The 22,217-nt window shown below is 48.0% G+C and overlaps 1 protein-coding gene across 2 annotated transcripts in view; it reads right to left on the reverse strand.

The window, feature by feature from the left end:
- ADCY5 (adenylate cyclase 5) overlaps positions 1 to 22,217 on the reverse strand; it is a 148,077-nt gene that overhangs the window by 60,758 nt on the left and 65,102 nt on the right. For both annotated transcript variants that reach the window (XM_059391081.1, XM_059391080.1), the window contains exon 2: positions 1,629 to 1,778. In XM_059391081.1, the coding sequence (XP_059247064.1) occupies positions 1,629 to 1,778 (150 nt within the window). The remainder of the gene's footprint in view (positions 1 to 1,628; positions 1,779 to 22,217) is intronic.

Raw genomic sequence — 22,217 nt, forward strand, 5'->3', positions numbered from 1 at the left:
CTCCAAATCCCTGTGGGTTTGCTGGAACGTCCAGCCTGTCCAGGGCCAGTGCAAATCAGCTGTGAGGAGCTGTAAAATACACATTTTACTGGAGAAAGAACAAGGCTCAGGAGTGACAGGGGACATGACAGGGGACACTCCCTGACACAAAAAGGGAAGAAAGGCACCCCGATCTCAGATGAGCAATGCCAGGGCCTGAACTGGGACAAGAGGTGGCTCCTGAGGCATGCGGGAGCTCAGGGTAGGGGGCAGAAGGGCAACAAGCTTGTCAGAGAAAGACAGGGACACCGCCAAGCATGGGGTTCATTCAAGAGCCAGACCAGGAGTTCAGAGAGGGCTGAAAGAATGCCTGGGGCGAGGCAGGCCTCCGACTGGACAGCATGAGCTGGGGACTGGCAAGACTCAACGGCCAGAGCAGCAGGGCTGGACGGGAAACAGGGACAGGCCAGGCGGCTGCTGGGGCAAGGTGGGGGAGGGGTGCCGTGCTGGAGAGACACCACAGAGCCTCACGCCTTTGCTCAGCCATTCGGACTTGGCCAGCCCATGTCACATAACTCCTCGGGAGGCATCCAGATGGAGTCAGAGACCCTCTCACACTGGGGTCAGACTGCTGTGCACTTGGGGTGTCCCCAGCATGCCCTCTGGGCAAGCGAGGAGGGTGCAGGGGACCACTGCTGTCTAGACTTTTGTCTCCCTTGTCCCCAAGCTCAAAGGCAGTGGGATTCCACTCACATCTGTTAGGTAGACATGAATATAAGGAGAGAGGAGAACTTGCTTTGGAGAATTCATCTCTCAGAGCCACACCTAGTCCGAGTCCAGTAGCGACCCCGTCACCCTGCTGACCTGCCCTTATTCTCCCTGGGGTCACACAGCCCCACCTCAGGGGCTCCTGTGAGCTCTTCAGCTCCATCATGTCCCAGAGTCCCCAGACCACATGTGGTTCACATGCAGGAGAGGGCACAATGGTCTGGAGCCCCAAAGAGGATGCCGGGCAGCTGTAGGGGGCACCCTGACACAACCCTCAGTCCTTGCCCGGCTCCCACCCAAGAGAGCACATAGGGCCAGCTCCCTCAGCCCCAGCCCTCTGAGTCTGTGGCCTGTGTGAATGGCTTCCCTGAGAGTCAGGTTTAGGGTGAGACAAGGTCCACCGTCCTTTCTCTGAACCAACTAAACCCCAGAACTCGGCGCAGAGAAAGTGCCTAGTGGGGGTGTCCCAGGGGCTGACTGAGCCACCTCCTCTCCTCTCTCTCAGGGAGCACCTTAATCCCAGATGGGAACACTACAGCTCTCAGTGCTCCCACTAATCAGCACTGGGGAGGGGGCAGAGCTCACTCTGGTGCCCAGGGCCTGGGTGATTTGGCTTGTTTGCAGCCCACAGGTGGACACTGAGGAGGCAATAGGCAAACTCTGAGGTAGAGTTTTCTCCAAAGTCTCCATAAAGCATTCCCACAGAGCCAGAAATTCTAGGCTCCCTCCAGGGAAAACATTCCCTTCTGGCTGGGTCCCTGCCCAGGGAGGTGGGGCTGGGCACCTCCAAGGAGCACGGTTGGTGGGGAGACAGGCAGCTGGGCTGAGGCAGGTCTGGGGCCTCTGCTCCCTGTAGCCATGCAAGGACAGGAGGGCCTCACCTGTTGCTGGTTCTCCCGTTGTGAGTGGAGTCGTGCCTGGATGCACTCCCGGGTCTCCTGGAAGGCCTGTCTCTGGGAGACCTCAGCCGGGTAGTGGGTGCAGACACCCACGATGTTGGTGCAGGAGAAAATGAGGACATTGGAGACAAGCTGCAGAGGGAGAGATGAAGACACGGAGCTCAGGCCCAGAGCAGGCACCAGTCATGGGAGCCCCAACCCTAATCCTCCAGCCCCAAAGCGTGGAGCTCCCAGCTTCCACATTAGTGCACACGTACACACACGTACACACACACACACACACACACACACACACACACACACCTACCTACCTGTGAGTTAACCAACGCCAAGGACACCCAGTCATGGCTGGCCACAGGGAGTAGCCATGCATCATAGGTCAGGCTCTCTGACTTCCCTGAAGCCCAAAGCTTGGCTGGCCTGTGACAGGTGACAGGCTGTGGCCCTAAGGAACTAAGTCTCTGAATAATCATACTGTACGTGCCCATAGCCCCAGTGATGAAAAGTTCAGCATATCGGTAATGATATGAGGGAGCTGTGTATACACTGGGGCTGGCAGGGGCATTGCAAAGAAGGTTCCATAAGGGTCATGGGATTTCATGTTTTGAAAGTGTGATAGAGTCCAGCATAGGACAAAGGGCTGCCAATTTGCAGAGAAGCCTGAGATGGTTATTTTTATATTAGCTTATTATTCCCTAGGATCAACTGCAGAGAAGCAAGCAGTGCTGGCTACCCATGAGATACCCAGCATTGCGCTGACTCCAGGAGGGGTCAGTGTCAATGGCTGGTCCCCTCTCCTCTTCCTGGGCTTCCATTCCTTCTCTGCACCAGCTGGCGAGCAGCCACCATCGCCCTCTGCTCCGCACTCATGCCCTTCTCTGTGCTGACGGAGATGTGTGTGTGGAAAAATACTACTGCCCCTCAGGTCGCAGAGACAAGGTTGGAATTCTTTGGAAAGAAGTATTTACTGAAAAGCTAAGGGAAAACAGAACACAACACTACACACCCCACAAAAGCAAATTTACATAGCACATTTCAGATCCTGGCAAAGATGCTGTTGAGACAAACTTCTTCTTGGCAGGTGTAGCTCCTGGGGCATCTGGGTAAACTTACGCTGGTCCTGCCCTTGCCTCAGGCCACACAGGACAGAAGCCACGCAAAGATGTTCAGGCTTCCCCAGACCCATCACTCCCTCCCAAAACTTAATTCTTAGTCTCCACGACAGAAGAGAACCCCAATTGGCCCCTGGCACCTTCTGCTATAGCTCCTGAAGCTTTCTGGGAGTTCAGCGCCTGACTGTGACCTGGTAGACAGCCTCCCCACACCCTTCTTCCAGGGGCCTCTTTGTCTCTGGAACCTAGAAGTCCTGTCCTGCACTCAGGTCTGTGTTTCACCTGAAGGTTTTCTCCAGCCCAGCTTTGATGTATGCTGACTCTGCCCAGGGTCCTTGGCCAGCCTAGGCCTGGAGGCCATGTGGGCCCCGTGCTGGATGTGGTGCCACATTTCCTTGGAAATATCCTATACCATAACTGTCCCAATCCGTCAATAAAAAGAGACTTTGGGGGCACCTGGGTTAAGGCCTCTGCCTTCAGCTCGGTTAATGATCCCAGGGTCCTGGGATCGAGCCCCGCATCGGGCTCTCTGCTCAGCAGGGAGCCTGCTTCCCCCTCTCTCTCTGCCTGCCTCTTTGCCTACTTCTGATCTCTGTCAAATAAATAAATAAAATCTTTAAAAAAGAGAGAGAGAGAGACTTTGCCTTTCCCGTCCCAAAGTCTTGTTCTCTCCTTGGTTGCACAATAAATCCTGGTTTCCTAGCTGAAGGACACTGTAAGGTCCCCTTGAGCACCTCCAGACACTTCCTGGATGTGTCTTCGAGGAAGGGGCAAACTGATTACCAGCTCCACCAACCCTGATGATGACTCATAACTCCCCCAGACTCCACCCCAACCCACCCACCTCAGAACTTCCTTTCATGTAAAAACATGGCAGAGGAAAACATAACCTACTCAGCACAAGGAAAGAAAACCCCTGCTCTACGAAGCTTACAATCCAGGTGAAGAGATAAGTGGTCAAGACTGACAAAAAACTGGCAACAAGCAGCAGAAACAGCCTCACACCAAGGAAGAAAAAAAGGAGAAGATCATGGGGAGGCAAGAGGAGAACCAGGGCAGGCCAGGGCACATTAGCCCTGGGGTTGGGGGCATAGCTAGCAAGTCTGGCATGGGAAAGGTTATACCCTGGAAAGAGTATCCATGATGCTCAGTTTGTGAGGTACTCAAGGTCCTTGAATAAATAACTCAGGCTGTATGATCCTGAGGGGAAGTCCACAGAGAGAAGATAGAGCTGGAAAGGCAGACCAGACCACACTGAAGGGGCATCTGAATGTCAGGCTGAGGAGGCCTGACACAGCCCTTATCCCTTATACAATAGGAAATGAAGGACTATTGAAGGAAGAATTCTTTCTTCACCTGGAAAGAATAGCAGGGATGAGCACACAGCTTCAGAAAGTCTCATCGGGGGCAAGAGTAGTGTAGGGAGTAGGAGACCAGTCAGGAGGCTGCCACAGAAGCCCAAAGACCTATGTGAGGCTGGGGGCCAGGACAGGCAGAGCTAACTCAGAAGGAAGAGCCCCGAAGACGAGGGGGATAAGGTTCAGGAAGAAACAGACTATGGCTTACAGTGTTACCAACACAAGTGACCAATGAGACAAGCCTCCAGAAGCCAGCGGGGCCCACTGAGAGAGAAGGAAGGAGAGAGAATGAAATGGAGGAGAAGGCTGAAGGAACAATCTCCAGAGAATGCTGGAGAACGTTCTAGTTAGGAGATATCTTTTGAAAGGAGAGGAAGGTGCCAGATGACTAAAAACAGGAAAAACTGGGAAGGAAAAGATGAGAAGCTACCCTCAGATAGGATAAGTTATCATGATAATGCAACATGGCCAAATGGGGTTTGTCCCAGGAATGGAAGGCTGGTTCGACTTTGAAAAATCAAGGTAATTCACCATATTAACAGACTGAATAGAAAAACTATATGGTTATTTCAATAGTACTGAAAAAGTATATGAAAAAAATTCAACATCAAGGCAAGATATAAAAGAAAAACTTAACAAATTAGGAATGGAAGGGACATGCCTCAATCTGATCAATGGCATATACAGAAAAATACAGTGAACATTGTACTTAATAGTGAAAGACTGAATGTTTCCTGCTAAGACCAGGAAGAAAGCAAGGTTGACCCCTTTCTCACTCTTATTCAGCATGGTAATAGGGGTTTTCAACTATGCAGTAAGACAATAAAAAGAAATAAGAGGCATACAGATTTAAAGAAAAAAATAAAACTGTCTATATTTGCAGATGACACGCAGAAAATCCCCTTCAAATTCTACAAAACAGCTACCAGAATTAATAAGCAAGTTTAAAAATATAAGAATATAAGACCACAGGATACTAGTTCAAAATATAAAAAGCAACTCTATTTCTATATGTAAGCAATAAATAATGTGACATGAAATCTTTTAAAGTACCATTTAAATTATTACCAAAACTATGTGTATAAACTAACAAAAAATATGCAAACCTGGTCACTGAAAGCTATAAAACACTGATGAAAGAAAAAAAAAAAAAAGACCTGAACAAATGGGTATACCATATTCACATATTTGGATAACTCAATATTGTTCAAATGTTAATTCTCCCCAAATAGATGTATAGATGCAACACAATCATGATCAAAACCCAAGCAGGATATTTTAAAAGATATTAGCAAGTTGAGTCTATAATTTATATGGAAAAACAAAACAACTAGAATAGCCAGAATGATTTTGAAAAAGATGAACCAATTGGAAGACTCCTACTCAATTTCAAGACTTACTATAAAGCTACGGTAATTAAGTACTGGCATAAAGATAGAACTACAGATCAACAGAATAAAGTTGAGAGTCCAGAAATAAACCCTTCCACTTATGGTTAGTTGATAATTTGCCAAGTGTACCAAGACAATTGAATGAGAAAAGAATATTTTCAGCAAGTGATGCTAGGATAACTTGATATCTACATGTAAAATAATGAAGTTGGGTCTCTTAACCTCACACCATATATAAAATTAACTGAAAGTGGATCAGAGACCTCAATATAATAGCTATAGCTATAAAACTCAGAAGAAAACAAAAAGTAAATCTTCATGATCTGTTATTAGGCAATGATTTCTTAGTTAGAATGCTAAAAGCACAAATGACAAAAAAAAAAAAAAAAGATAAGTTACATTTCACCAAAATTAAAAACTTTTACTCTTTAAAAGGCACCAAGAAAGTAAAAAGACAACCTACTGAATGGGAGAAAAATACCTGCAAATCATAGATTATACTCTTATTTTTTTGCAAATAAATAAAGGCAACTAAAAAAAAAAAGGACTATCTTTTCAACAAATGGTGATAGAAAAATTGGTCATGCATATGACTAACTCAAACCTCACAAAAGACATAAAATTTACTCAAAATGGTTTATATGCCCAAATGCAAAACCTGACACTGTTAAGATTTCACTGTATGTTTCAGGAAAACATAGGACTTTGGGTTAAGCAAAAACTTCTCATATACAACAGCAAAATCATGACCCAGAAAAGAAATGATAAACTGATAAATGAGACATCATGAAAAATAAGAACATTTGTCTTCCAAAGACACTGTTAAAATAATGAAAAGACAAGCCACAGAATGGGAGAAAATTATTCATAAATCACATACCTGATAAAAAGACTTATGCCTAGAATTCATAAAGAACTCTCAAAAGCCAACAATAGAAAACAACCCACTTTTTAAAAGAGCAAAAGAGGAGGGCCTGGGTGGCTCACATGGTTAAGCATCTGCCTTCAGCTCAGGTCACGACCTCCAAGGTCCTGGAATCGAGCCCCATGTCAGGCTCCCGGCTCAGCAGGGAGCCTGCTTTTCCTTCCCCCCCTGCCTCTGCTTCTCCCCCGCTTGTGCTCTCTCTCTCCCTCTCAAATGAAAAAATAAAATCTTTAAAAAAAAATAAAAGAGCAAAAGATCTGAATAGATAATTCATCAAAGATGTAAACATGACAAATAGAAAGATGCTCAAAATCATTAGCCATTAGAGAAATGCAAATTTTTAAAAACAATGCAGTACTACTCAACACTGTTAGGACAGCTAAAATAAAATGACGAAAAGAAAAAAGAACGACCAACACAAGGACCGGTTGCAAGGTAGACCAACTGGAACCCTCACACCTTGCTATGAGAGATGAAGAATGGCCCAGCCACCTAAGAAGACAGCTTGGCAACTTCTCCTAAAGCTAAACACATACTTGCCATATGACCGGCCACCTCACTCCCAGGTATTTGCCCAAATGAAAAGTTGTGTTCGCTCTAAACTCTGTGCAGGAATGTTTACGGAGTATGACTGATCTATAAAATGGAGCGACCTAGGGATAACACACAACAGCATGGACAAGTCATGAATACATGAGGATGAGTGAAAGAAACCACCCTTGAAAGGCCACACGATTGCATTTACACGGCATTCTGGGAAAGGCAAAACTGGAGGCGCCACAAACAGACCAGGAGTTGCCAGAGGCCGGAGGGACAGGCTGGCTGCAAGGGGCAGCAGGATGACATCTTTCTGGGTGGCAGACCCATTCCCCACCTTCACTGTGGTCGTGGTTATACATCTGTTTTCCTCCATCAACCCACAGAACTGTATGCCAGAAAGGGTGAATTCTACCGCTTGTAGATGAGACTTTAAAAAAAAAAAAAGAATGGGAGTAAGATGTAGGAGGGACTGAAAGAGAGAACGTGAACGCTGGCCAGGCCGAAAAAGAGCAGCCTTTCCTCTCTCTGAGGTCAGAAAGAGGGGTCAGAGTCTATTTCGGGACATGACCCCCAAGGTAATTATCAACTGGTCGCTGGAGCTTCTCAGTCCTAATCCTCCGGGCCTCTCCTGCTGTAATCTGACTCCTACTGCAGCCAGAAGCCTGATAGCAACAGACGGTGCAAATCCAGGTAAAACGATGCCCCATAACCCAATAGGGGTCCAAACGGCTTTGCTGAGCTTAGTGTGTCTCCGTGAACCCCTTTCTCATTGACTAAACAAAACAGGGTGATTGGTTACAGGGTGCTGGGTCATGAGACAGGGGTCTCGGGCCAGCTCATTGGGAAGGGTGGTTTCAGCAAATTTCACTCGCAAGTAAACAAGTAAGTGATGAATATGTTTGTTACAACACACACACACACACACCACTCACCAAAAAACAGAAATCTGTGCCCCAGTTCTCATAGATGGTAAGACGCCTATGCAGACACTAATATGATGAATGGAGAGGAGGCATCAGTAAAATCAGGTGGAATTCTGTTTAAAGCCTTCTTCTAGAAAGGAGTTTGTAGCTTAAAAATGATCTCACACCTTGAGCACTAGGTCCAAATGCTAACTGGCTATGATCTCCACTAAAAACAATTTTCAGGGCACCTGGGTGGCTCAGTTGGTTAAGCAACTGCCTTTGGCTCACGTCATGATCCTGGAGTCCGGGTATCGATTCCCACAATCCGCAAGGGGCTCCCTGCTCAGCAGGCAGTCTGCTTCTCCCTCGGACCTTCCCCCTCTCATGCTCTCTCTCTCTCTCAATCATTCTCAAATAAATAAATAAAATCTTTAAAAATAAATAATAATAAATAAAAACAATTTTCAATTACTGAGCCCCGTGCAGACTCAGTGAAAATATAAACCTGGTCCATATATAAAAAACCGAATTAGTAAATAAAAACAGGTATCATTCACAACAGCAGGGCAACAAGGCCTAATTAAGGGTTTGCTGGTTTTCCTCGCGTTGACCTCAAGGGACACATCTAACCACACAGAACATGTGCACAGCCGTGCGTGTATGTGCACAAGCGTGTGCACATACACCTACACCAGGCAGAGTAATGAGGAGACCTAACAGTACAACAAACCTCAGCCCTGGGATTCGCCTCAGCATCTGTTTTAAAATGAGCCAGGCAGGTGGTCTCGGGACCACACTGGGAGAGGCACCCCCTCCCCCCTGCTAGAGGGGAATGTTTGGAATTCTCGTCTCTGTGCCAGGAAACGCAGGAGAGATGCCTATGAATATTTACCACTCTGGTGGCGGCAGTGGTGGTGACAGTTCTAAAATCCCAGCACTTTAGGAAACCCCATCTCTCGCTGCCTGCCAGCTGCAGGTTTGACTTGGCCCAGGGGGAAGCCACAGCGCCCGGTGTGCACAGCGCCTCCTCGTGGAGGCTCAAAGGGATCCTAGCCGCTGGCCTTGTGCACTGCAAATGTCACTGCCTCTCTGACCTCCCGCTCCCGGGGCTTACTACTTGTCACTGCTGCGAAAGGTGGAAGGCAAAGGGGGATGAGGAATGAACAGGTCTGGAACAGAAGGAAATGAGCTGGAGAAGACCCTCTCGCAATTCACTCTCTGGCATGGCTTCTGTCCTGGACACGTTGGCTTGCCTCCTGCACGGTGATCCATAGGATGTCTCTGGTGGTGGCAATGGTGGCAGAGATAAGGAATCAGAATACCCCAGGGAACCAGATTTAGTGATGGAGGGGGGGCGAGATGTTCAGTTACATGTGAATTTCGGATAAGTAGCAAATATTTTTTAGTATAAGTATGTCCCACACGATATTTGGAACATACTTACATTAAAAAATTACTTGTTGTTATCTGAAACTGAAATTTAACTGGGCAACCGTATTTTACCGGGCATTCCTAGGAGGGAGCCTTTTCAAACCTGCCCTCCCCCAACTCTGGCAACCCTCTCCCCCTAGGCAGGGTGGCCCTAGGACCCTGGGAATGACCCAGCTCCTACTCCACCCTACTTCTTCCAGATCCTCCTCCACCCTCTGCGGACCTTTCACAAACAGACCACAGTGCTCTCTCTTCATATCAAAGTCTGACTCCCCCTCAATTAAGAGCACGCCAAAGCTGAGATCTGATTTTCCAAATCCACCCATCTGGCCACAAGGTTCTAGACCACCTCTGGCTCCTGCGGGCTGAGGACCCCACTGCTCTGGTATTAGGAAGAGAAGAAAAGTCCTCTCCTGGGACCCAAGCCCTAAAGACAGGCACAGCCCCCTCCTGTTCCAGTCCTTTTTTTATTTGCAAACACACAAAGCTGGCAACCAAATGAGTCCCCAATAAAAGGAGCTGACAAGCCTGACAGGAGTTTCTTCCGCCTGCCCCAGATTTCATTTGTTCTGCATGTTGGCGGTGGGAAGCTGGAGGGACCTCAGTGGAATCCTATTATGATACAAAATACAATAAACCAAGGAAAGATAATCTTAAATTATATACTCTAGGAAGTCACATCAGCTCGCTTCCTTGTATACTGCACCGTGCTCAATGAGGTGTTAAATGGCTATTTAAAAATCTTCCATATTTTTAACTTTTTAAAAAATCATAGTGACGCCTCTTAAAAATGTCTCCCTTACAAAGATTAAAGAAGACTGTATGCTTTTTTGGTGATCAAAGCCGCATTATCTCTGCTCGGGGGTTTTCGTGATGAGATCTCCTTTGGTGGAGATAGTTGGTTTATCTCAGTGGCTCTGGGGAGACAAGACCAGGCTCTCTGCTGTCTTCATTCCCATGGGGTCCTGCCCAGGAGGCATCCCCTATCTCCATTCCAGCGAGGATCTAGTCGTTCAGGGCTTGTCCATCTCTCCAGCTCTGAAAGGCTCTGTGTCAGAGATCCCCACATCACATCATGATGGCTCCTGCTCCAAAGCCTGCCATGACTCCCTATCACCAGGAAGAAAAAGCCTCAGTTTCTACAAGCCTCATTATGGGCCACATTCCCCTTCTCATCTCTTACCCCAAACATACGGGCTACCCATTGTCTCTGGAAAATATCCAAAAGGATAATGTTTATTTAATACGATTTTACTGTTACTATATGCAGGGCATGACATAGTCACAAATCAATAATTAGCATCTGCTTAATACATTTTTAGCAAGGACCAAGTAGACTAAAATGTGATGAAAGACAAGAATCTAGGAACGACTGGGTGCATCAATTTACAGCTTTAAAACAGTTTTCACATGCACCAATTCACCACCTCCTTATCTCGTCCTGCCGAGATAAGCGAGCTGGTGTGGTATCACCCCTTTCACTAATGAGGATGCCGAGGCTCGAGGCAGGAGCACTGTCTGCAGCTAAGCAGCGTAAGAGGCAGCAGACCTAAATCACAAATTCTCATTCCAAGTGCAGAGCTCATCCTACTCTACAGGGCTAAGCTGTTATTTATCCCAACCTAATTTAGGCCTACTTTTGCTTTATTCTATTTAATAAAGAAACACTCGACTTTCTTCCACTCTCGCCCTAGGTGCCCCAGGCCTTCCTCATAGATCCTGGTCACATAAAATGCTGCTGATTAGAGACCTGCTCCCGGCCACGGCCTCCGAGACTTGCTCTCTCCAAGGAACGGCCGCTGTGGGCGAGAAAGGCGCACCCCGTACCTCAGGGAGGCCAACGCTTTCTCTAGTACAGCTTCCCTTAATTACCTTTGCATTGACCTACAATTTCTGTGCCTTACAATTCACCCTCTTAAAGTACGTAATTCAGTAGTTTTTGATGTCCTCTTAAGATTGTGCCACCTTCCCCATGATCTAATTCCAGAGCATTTCAACATCCCCCAAAGAAATCCCACATCCATTCATCACTGCTTATCTCCCATCTGCCCCCTGACCCCCAGCACCCATCAGCCCTTAATTTACTTTCTGTCTTGATGAATTTGCCTATGCTAGACACTTCTTGGAAACAGAAGCATATAATAGGGAGCCTTCTTGCCCAACTACTTTCACTTAGCATAATACTTTTAAGATCCCTCTCCGTTGGGACAGGTATCAGTTCTACATTCTTTTACGGCCAAAGGACATTCCATAGAATGGATATACCACATTTTATTTCTTTAGCCAACATGTGGGTCATGTTGCTACGAACAGTCAGTCATGGGCGAGCTCTGGCACAGACGTATGTTTTCCATTCTCTTGGGTATATACACACAGGAGTGGAATTGCTAGATGTTCTGGACTGAATGTTTGTGTCTCCTCGCCCCCATATGAATTTGTATGTTAAAATCCTCACCTCCAGTGAGATGGCTTTAGGAGGTGGGGCTTTGGGGAGCTGATTAGTTCATGAGGTTAAGATTAGTGAATGGGATTCATGGACTTATAAAAGAAATCCCAGGGCTTGGGGCACCTGGGTGACTCAGTGGGTTAAGCCGCTGCCTTCGGCTCAGGTCATGATCTCAGGGTCCTGGGATCGAGCCCCACATCGGGCTCTCTGCTCAGCAGGGAGCCTGCTTCCTCCTCTCTCTCTCTCTGCCTGCCTCTCTGCCTGCTTATGATCTCTGTCAAATAAACAAATAAAATCTTTTAATTAAAAAAAAAAAAAAGAAAGAAATCTCAGGGCTTGTGGGTGGCTCAGTCAGTTAAGTGTCTGCCTTCAGCTCAGGTCGTGATCTCGGGGTCCTGGGTTAGAGCCCCACATGGGGCTCCCTGCTCAGCGGGGAGTCTGCTCCTCTCTCTGTCCCTTCCACTGTTCATGCTCTTTCTCTCTCTCTAATAAATAAATAAAATCTTAAAAAGAGAGAGGGAGAGATCTTAGAGAGCTCCCTCTAATGCCCCTTCCACCCCATGAGGACACAGTGAGAAGATATGCATCTACGAACCAAGCAATGGGTTCTCAGCAGACACAGAATCTGTTGGTGCCTTGACCTTTGGACTTGCCAGCATCCAGAACTGTGAGAAACAAATGTCTGTTGCCCATGCCCCTCAGCTTATGGTATTTTGTTATGGCAGCCTGAATGGACTAAGAAGCCGGGTCATGTGGTAAATCTACACAAAACATTTTGAGGAACTGCCTGACTGTTTTCCATAGTGGCTGCGCCATTTTCTCCTCCAACCGGAAGTATATAGGGGTTCCAGTTCCTCACATCCTCCCAACACCTGTTTCTGTGCATCTTTTTTATTACAGCCATCCTAGTGGGAGCAAGGCTGTTTATCTCATTGTGGTTTGGATCTGCTTAAATTTTATTTATTTTTTTTTAAAGATTTTATTTATTTATTTGACAGAGAGATCACAAGTAGGCAAAGAGGCAGGTGCAGAGAGAGAGGAGGAAGCAGGCTCCCTGCTGAGCAGAGACCCTAATGTGGGGCTCGATCCCAGGATCCTGGGATCATGACCTGAGCCAAAGGCAGAGGCTTTAACCCACTAAGCCACTCAGGCACCCCGGATTTCCTTAAATTTTAAAGCAAATAGTGACAATAATAAGTGAGATGGTTTGTTCTGTAACTCAAACAACCGTGCTTTTAGAGACAGATAGTCCTACCGTACACTTTATATTTGTCATCTTTGGTTACGTATCCCTAGGAAGACCGCAGACCTTATAGACTCATTCAAAAGAGAAATGACAGCTTTCACAGAACAGTCCTCACTTGAGGAGGATATCCTCTTACCGCACTCAGCAAACACTGACTGAACAGCCCAGGACAGAGCACTGTACTGAGGGGTCTGGGAAAGCTCAGCCCTGGCCACCTGGTCCCTGTCCCCGAGGACTGCAAGTCTCGTGACAGAGTTAGGCACACGCACAGAGGAGCTGAGAGGACGCGCATGCTACAGGCTTTGCAAACTTCAACTCCAAGTTAGTTTCCTAGACACTCAGTTTGCAAAAAATACGGCGGCAGAGACAACAGTCTTAATATGAAGTGTTTTCTAAATTAACAAGAAATAAGTAGAACAGAATAATCGGTGACGTAGATGAGCAAGCTATTCAAAGAAGTAAACTCCGAATGACTGACAAATGCATGACATGAAAAAAAGGTGAAACCTCACTAGCAAACCAGGAAATACAAATGAAAACAGTATTTGCCTATTAAACTAGCAACACTTTTTTTCATGGTGATAATATTAGCAGCAAGAATGCAGCAGAACAGACACCTTCCATCCATCAGTGGGGATGAGAATAGGTACCACCCTTCTGGAAACCAATTTGGGAGTATGGACGAAGAGCCTTAAAAATGTTCATACTCTCCCCTCACGCCTTGTCAGTGGGAATGTAAATTGGTGCATCCACGACAGAAAACAGTACAGAGGTTCCTCAAAAAATTAAAAATAGAAATGTTGTATGATACAGTAATTCCACTTCTGAGCATTTACCTAAAGAAAACAAAAACACTATTTCGAAAAGACATACGTGCCCGCATGTTTATTATAGCATTATTCAAAAAAGCCCAGATATGGAAGCAGTCCAAGTGTCCACTGGCAGAAGAATGGATAAAGAAGATGGGGCATACATACATGATGGAATATTATTCAGCCAGAAAAAGAATGAAATCTTGCCATTTGCAATAGCTTGTTGGGTCTGGCGTGTGTGATGCTACGTGCAATAAGTCAGAGAAAGAAAAACACCATATGATTTCACTTAGATGCAGAATCTAAAAACCAAATGAACACACAAACAAGCTAAGCAGAAACAGACCCATAAATACGGAGAACAAACTGAAGACTGCCGGAAGTGGGGAGTGAGGAGGGTCGGGCAAAATGGGCACAGGGGAGTTGGAGGTATGGGCTTCCAGTTACGGAATGAATAAGTGACAGGGATGATGGGTACAGCATGAGCAGTACAGTCAATGGTATTATAATAACACGGTGACAGAAGGAACCACCCTTGTGCTGAGCACAGCAAGATACAGAGCTGTCCAGTCACTCTGTTGTATACCTGAAACTAATGTAACATTCTGTGTCAACTGCACCTCCGTGAAAAAATAACATGCTTACAGTCTTTGACCCACAAGTCCGTCCCCTCCCTGGAATCTCTCCTATGCAGAAACTCACTGGCCGGACGGGGCTTTAAATGCAATCTTAAATTAGAAAATTTAACACGAGGAACAGAAATGTTGAACTGGAGAAGAGTTAGGAAAATGGCAATGCTTCAGTACCCTGAAACATGTCAAGGCCTCTACAATGTTTCATTTGAAGAAGATTTAACATCATGGGGAAATTTTCAAAATCCAATGTCAAGTTGGGGAGAAAGAGAATGCAGAACTGCATATTCAACATGATCCCAATCTAAAAATGTGTATGTGTCAACAGCAGTAGCATGTCTCTAGGTGGCAGCGGGATTCTAAGTACTTTTTCAGACCTCTTTCTTTAGGCTACTGAACACTTTCCAACTTTTCTATTATAAGAATTACTCTTAAAATACAAAAATGATAAATTGCTATTAAAAAGGAAAAAATACATGCTTTTGCTGTGAGCAGGGCAGGCTGCAGAAACTTCTCAACTAATTGAGGAGATAAGATGAGAATCCAAATGCCTGCAAAACCAGGCTGAAAAAGCCAAATGGGAAAAGAGATTCAAATCAGAAAAAGAAGCCATTGGAGGGACGCCTGGGTGGCTCAGTCCTCAAGCATCCGCCTTCGGCTCAGGTCATGATCCCAGGGTCCTGGGATCAAGTCCAGCATCAGGCTCTCTGCATCAGGCTCTCTGCTCAGCGGGGAGCCTGCTTCTCCCTCTCCCTCTGCCTCCCCCACTGCTTGTGCTCTTCCTCATTATCTTTCTCTCTCAAATAAGTAAATAAAATCTTAAAAAAAAAAAAAAAGTCATTCGAGACAGTGGGAACCAGGAAGGCTTTATGGAGAAGGTTACGGAGATGGAACTCACAGTGTGAGGAAGATCCAGGCATCCAGAAACCACATGATTTAAGGGTGGAGGGACTTCAGTGGGTGCAAGGCTACCTGAGGAACTCCAGGAAGTCAATGTTGACTGGAATAGAACAAGTAAGGGGAAGTGGCCAGAGAGGTGGTGGAGTTCAGGGCTATATCCCAAAGGATATCCATGTCCGGGTAAGGAGGCGGCTCATGATGCAGGAAGCACAAGAACTCTTTTGTGGCTGCATTTCCAAAACTCAATATGTTTAATTTAATGAATAATTTTCAGTTTCTAATATGCACATTCATTGAAGAAAATTTCAATTTACTGCCCAACACAACTGGGGTTAACCAGTTCATTCCTCTTTCTTTTTTAATCTACTCACAGTTTTTTGTTTTCTTGAAGCTGCGATCTTACTGTTTATAATATCCTGCTTTTTTCACCTAAAGTTATAACATAAGTCTATTCCCCCGTTATTACAACTTCTAATGTTCCTCTAATTTCAGTAGGAAAATGTGATCAGAGCTGCATTTTGGGAATATTAATTTCATGGCTGGCAAGGAGCTGGCAAAAAAGGAAGGTGCTAGAAGAAAAGTGGCCAGAGAGCTGGGCAAATGGCACAGATGAGAATGACCAGAGCCTGATGGAGGCAAGGGGCCCTGTGAAGGGAAAGGGGAGCAGTGTTCAGGATGTCCCAAGGAAGCATCTCAGAGGGGTGAGTCTTCAGGAGGAAGGGAAGGGGCTTTGGTTCCTAATCCATGCGGGGAAAGCCATGGAGGGAATGGTTTCAGGGTGGGCAGAATGAGTTATTCAGCGTCATAAAAGCGAAATGGAAGGGAGAGATTCAAGCAAGAACTGGAGAGCTCACAGTCAGGTGCTGCGGGAGAGGCTGAAGAGGTAAGGAGGAATCCAAGGTGATCAGGGGTCCCGCAGGTGACCTCAGAGAGAGATTAGGTAGAGGGGTCCAGACTGCAAGGATATAAGTCATCAGGGGTGGCGAGGAAGACACTAGTGAAGGTGGCTCTTTCTTAGGGTACTTGGGAGAAAGCGTGGGTTACAGCTTGGGAGGGGGTACAGCATGAAACAGAAGGAGAGGCAGGAGAACCCAGTTTATCCAAAGACAGAGGGATGGAGGACTAAAGAGCCAAAGGACAGAACTCCATCCAACAACACGGCTGTGCTGTCCATGGTGGGAACCACTGGCCACTGTGACCACGAGCGCTTGAAACGTCACTAGTCTGAATTGAGACGTGCTGTAAAACGCACACCAGAGTTTGAAAGAATGTTTTATATTAATTACATGTTGGTAGGATATTCTGGATATACTGGATGAAAAAAAAAGATATTGCTAAAATTAGTTTCTTCTGTGTTTTTTGTGCTTTTCTTTTTTAATTTTTTGGCTACTGGAAAAATTAAAATTATGTATGTGGCTCTCATTATATTTCTGTTGAACAGCACAGCTGGTCGTAGAACAAAGGGAAGGCAAATCAAGAGGGACCAGGAACCCGCCGTCATCATGGGCTGATTTGCAGAATATTCAACCGTTGTTTGGGAAAACTGAAGGATTGGCAACTCTACCTAGAGCACCACCTTTGGATCTCAGAGAGACTGGCCTCCCTCCCTGTCCTTTAGGGGGGTCATTTTCCCAAGGCTCAGATTCATTCATCTGCCAGGCTCAGAACTCACTTTGGATGGTGCACCCCATAGCAGCTTCTCCCTCTGGCTTTGGGGAGCATAAAATGTAAAGGAAAAAGTGGAAGGGTTGTGTGGGGACAGAGGTGCACCCATAAGACCCCAAGGGACTAGAAAGTCTCAGGTGGGAGCCCAGGTATAGACTGAGACAGCAGAACTAGCTAGCATGTCATCTTCTCTAGCATGTGATGAACCCTGGGGACTCTGGGAAAACAAATGGATTGGAATCCATGGAGAGAAGGGGCAGCCTAGGAGCGATGAGTGAATGTCTATAGGCAGCAGAGTGTAGAGAAGGGACTGGGGACTTAGGAAGCTAAGTTCTCATCCTGGATTTGAAAAAAAAAAAAAATTATGTGTGTATACATTAAACGAGAGAGGCAGTGGGTAAAGGCTAAGGTCTCTGCCACCTGGGACAATCCATGGAGTAGCCACAGCCTGAGTCTGGCTGCTCAGGCAGGACACTTGTCCCGATCATACTAGTGGGAATGGAGAGGCCACTCACAGGATGTTCTGAGAAATCCCCTATTTCAAATATTCTGCTCCCAGTGCTCCTGAAATGCAATGGAATGCCCCAGACTGCAGCATGTAGACAGCTGGTAACAGCTGGAAGTCCTGCAAAGATCTCCCTTCTGGCCTGTGCAGGATCCATGGGGAATCCCAGAGGAAGCTGGAGTCCCTCAACATCCATGCCACGGTCACATGTACAAAGCCCTGTGGAAATGCAAATACATTCCCACCCAAACCAAAGCAAGGACACGGGTGGGGTGGAGGGAACAGGGGTGACAGGGAGGCTGGCCTGGCAGGAGTGCCTGCAAAAGCCTTTCTAGAGAAGCTGGGTGGTGAGTCTACTCACCCAATAAGCTGCTGCTTCTCGTGCAGTTCTCTCATCCCCAGGGTGAGGAAGAGTTTGTTTTGTGGCCTGGCAAGAAGTTCTGGGGGCTAGCAGTTTATTTATAAACCAGTGCAAACGAAATTTCTCTCCTCCAAAATCTCATCTTGGAGAACAATTATCGAGCCCCCACACCCCACAAGCTCCCCCACTCTCAGCTTCCTCCTCCCCCTTCCAGGAAAGTCAGACAGGCTTTCATTGTTCCAGGTGAGCCACGATGACAGATAAGGATGATGCCAGGCTGTGTAGGTGGAGGGAAGGGGCTGACAAAATGCTAGAATCGGATTCGGGGTGGGGGGGTGCGGGTGGAGCGCCACCAAACCCTGAGCACTGCTTGCCACCCTGCACAGGTGAAGCGCGGGCTTTCCTCGTGCCTCTCTGCCCACGAACCTCCTCCCCTTCCTCTTCCAGACCTCACCTCCAGGGCCCATTGTAGGTCTGCTGAATTTGGAAGGAAAACAGGAATGCTCGAGGGAAAGTGAAACTGCCATTAGTCCACATACCTAACCTTGACTTAGCGCAATGTGCTATGGGGTTGGGTCAGACTGTGTGGAAGGCCCAGGCACCCCGTGCAGGACCCAGGGCAGAGGTGGCCTGGCACTGCTCAGGACAGGTGCCAGCAGGGATTTGGGGGCTCCGGAGGCTATCCCACAGACTGCCCGCAAAGGAAGGCAGGCAGAGACAATGGGCAGAGCACTTGTGCTGGAAGTCTGGGGACCCGGGGGCTAGCCCTGTGCCTTTGGGTAAGTCACAGCACCTACAGGAATCTCAAAGCCCTCATCTCTAAAATGGAGTGAAGGTCACCTGCTAATAAAATACTGGTGCAGGCACACTCCCCACGTCTGTACCTGGGCCGGCCACGCCGTGAGTGGTTTGGGACCATGAGAGCTGGAAGAAAGCCCTGCGGGGGGAGGGGGAGTGCTGGCCAGGCCTCCCTGCTCACTAGCAAGGCCTCCAGCTCCAGGATGGAGCTGACACACAGCAGGCACTCATAAATGCTTTGCTAAATGGATAAACGGGTGAAGAGGAAGTTGAGGGTTGCCGGGCACGTCCAAGGCCTCAAGGAGTCCAGCTCCCATGAGGAGTCTGTAAAGGCCCCCAGCAGTCTTTGCTTCAGACATGAGCATACAGCCCAAGGCAGGAGGGGGCGGGGTACAGGACCCCCATTCACAAGGCCGCTGGGGCCTGACTCAGAATGAAACAAAACACAGATGGCGCAGTAAAAGACGGACAAACGAACACAGACTAACTGCCACACGAAGGGCCTAAAGGTGGTTTCCAGCAGGGAGATGAGCCGCGAGACAAGTCTGTGTGCCCCTGCGAGGAGAGATGAAAGCTCAGTTGGGCAGAGATCTGGATCTGGGTGTAGTGTTGGGGAGTCCCTGCCTAGCCAGCTGACCCTGTCCCTATCCCAGGGAAACCCCCAGAGGCCAAGCCAGTGAGGGAGGCATAATGTGGAAATGGTGCTCTTGGTGAGGCGGGGTGAACAGCAAAGGCCCAGCCCTCCTCCTCCCTGGCTCAGCTACCTTAGCAAGTTCTGGGGGGGCCTGGGAAGTTTCTTCTTATGTAAAACAGGAGAACGTGACCCCATGGCTCCTCCCTGCTTCCCAAGGGCCCTGACATCCTGGGAGGCTTCTCTGTGGTGTGACTCAGCGTGCCAGAGAAAAAACCAAGAGCTGGTCCCAGTCCAGTGGCCACTCACTCCCAGCCATCCCGCTAACAAGGGACAGGAAGGGCGACAGAGGCTGGCACGGAGGCCATGAGGTATGAGGAGTTAGAGGTAAGTCCTCCCCAGGGCCAAGGTCAACATACCCCGGATGCTGAGGGGCAAGTCATTAAACCACCAAGCCTGGTGCACGCCTATAAAAAGCACTCAGTAGGAAGAATGTGGCAGACGTTCCTTTGCAGATTGCCCCCCCACACCCTTCCCCTCCATCCAGAAACATCATCTCGGTTTGAGGTCTACCTGGGGAGCCCTAGATTATCAAACTCCACCTCTTACCACATTCCCTTAGAGTACAGCATTAAGCTTTTTATTTTGAAAATCCATTTTTTAAAAGGCTACGGAAGAGACTGTTCATGGTCTACCTAAATTCATTCTCCCCTTCTTCCCAAACAACACACAGTAGCTGGGCGTGCAGCGGCCATCCCTCCAGCCATAGGATGGTGCTCAGGTCAAAGAGGTGGAAGTAGAAGAATGCACATGACCCTCTATCATCAGATCTGGACCAGCACCTTTTTGCACTTTCTTCTGGACTGGAACAGGGACAGGCTCCAAACCCAGCTCTGAGCACACAGATGGGGAGAACATCCTTATAGCTAGCAGAACAACCCCAGGGAAAAGGACCAGGTCACTTTGATCCTACTACATGCGAAAGAAAGAAACCCATTTCCTAAAAGCCACTGTATCTTGGCACCTCTGTGTTGTAGAGCTGAGCCTTTTCCCCAACTCACAAAACAGCAAACAGCAGAGGTTTCTAGAACTGAGCATCCAACGGCAGCCTGAGCCCATCCTTCTTCCTCCTCCCCTAATACTTGCTCCAGTGCAGAAGGGAGAAGGCATGACACGCAGGGCGCGTAAGAGGAAGGAAGGCAGCATGGGGTTGGACGTGTGAACACGGGAAGGCCACTTGGAAAACAGCAGACGGTTTCTGAGGTAGTGGTCCTGACAAGAGCTGGACCCGAGCCCAGACACCAGAGCAGAGACAAAGCAGACAGCGGCTGGGTTCTCAAGGGCGGAAGGAGGTGCGGTGGCTGCACTCAGCAAGCTGGGAAACAGAGGCCAAGAGGAGAGAAGGAGCAGCTCTGCATTATCTCAAGGAGGTGAAGCATGGTACGGGGAAAGGAGTGGGATCTGGTGTCCAAAGACCTAGGTTCAGCTCTCAGCTCAGTTACTTACTAGATGAGTGGGGTTCACTGAGTAACATCCCCTAGTTAGCCCGAGATTCTTCTATAAAATAAGAATGTACTACCTACTTCTCAGGTCCTGTTAATAAACTAAAAATAGGGCAATAATATAAAATGTCCAAAAAGCAATTATCTTCCACTGCCTATCTGGGTTTAGATACGGTGAAAGCAAGAAACCGAGAACCCCAACCAATCTATCCCTGGGCCCTGAGGGGAGTAGGGACGGGAAGGACATCAGTTGGTATCTGTCAAGTGTCTTGAAGCACCGGGAGTGCTGCTGGGTGCTTTTCCCAGAGCATCTACCAGGGAAGGTGACACACGAGCAGACCTACGAGGGGTCTGGCCTGGGGACCCATGGCATTGGGCATCTGCAGCCCAGGCTCAGAGACAGGCAAGGGTTGGGGGCAAGACTGCTGTGCCCATGCCTCTGGGGCAGCACTTCAGGGGCTCCACCCACGAGGAGAAGAGGCCCCCAAAGATAGGGATGACCCCTGCTGGAGAAGGGGCTCCTCTCCTTAATCCAGAGGCCTCTTCAAGCTCTTGCCTGGGGACAACAGTCCTTTGCTAGAGAGTCCACATGTCCTTTACCTAAAAGCGGGGAGCTGGGAGGCATCTGGAAAGTAACGTAGGAATGAAAGCAAAGATTTAAGCTTCTCCAGAGGCTCTCAGTGAGCTGCCAGGTCTGGGCCAGCACAGGCTTTTGAACACCTCATGTATCTGTCTGATGGGCCCTCGGCATTTCCATACAGCCAGTGCAGGAAAGCAAAAGTTGTCTGAGTACCTTGCCTCAGGCACAGCCAGGCCTTGGGCTCAGACTGAACTGGGGTGACAGTGAGAGATTTTGCAGAGGTTGGGACAGCAAAGTCCCTGAGGTCTGTAGTGGGACTAGAACCGCCCACAGTTCCCTTCTTGCCCTTTGGCCTGTCTTCCTCTTTCTCTTCTAGTTCCTTCCTTTCTTCCCAAAATTATTTGAATTGGTGGAAGAAAGTGAACAGAAACTCAGCCCTTGCCTGGCCCCATAGGCTATCCCTGAGAGCCCCAGCCTCACACTCTGATGAGCCCACCGCACAGACCCCTGGGCTCTCAACCTGTCTGGCCGCGTCCCTCTGCCAAGGGGTATGTCCAGGATCCTTTGTCTCCTCCTAAAGATGACCTCCTGTGCCAGCCTAAAGCCCTGTCTCTCCCTTACTTCACCCCCATGTTCCACGTTACCACGCTGACCTTAGTCCCTGCTGCTTATACGCGCCCCAACTGCACTCCTCACCTCTGGCAAGCTCCCCGCTCCTCACCTCTCCCCAAAGACTCAGCACACTCTGCTCTGATCCCCGAAACATGGGCATTTTCCAGAAACATGGTGGGTTCCAGGAAAACATCATGATGGCCTGTGGGGCAGACTCTC

The sequence above is a fragment of the Mustela nigripes genome, chromosome 2 (genome assembly GCF_022355385.1).
Source record: "Mustela nigripes isolate SB6536 chromosome 2, MUSNIG.SB6536, whole genome shotgun sequence".
NCBI classification, from domain to species: Eukaryota; Metazoa; Chordata; class Mammalia; order Carnivora; family Mustelidae; genus Mustela; species Mustela nigripes.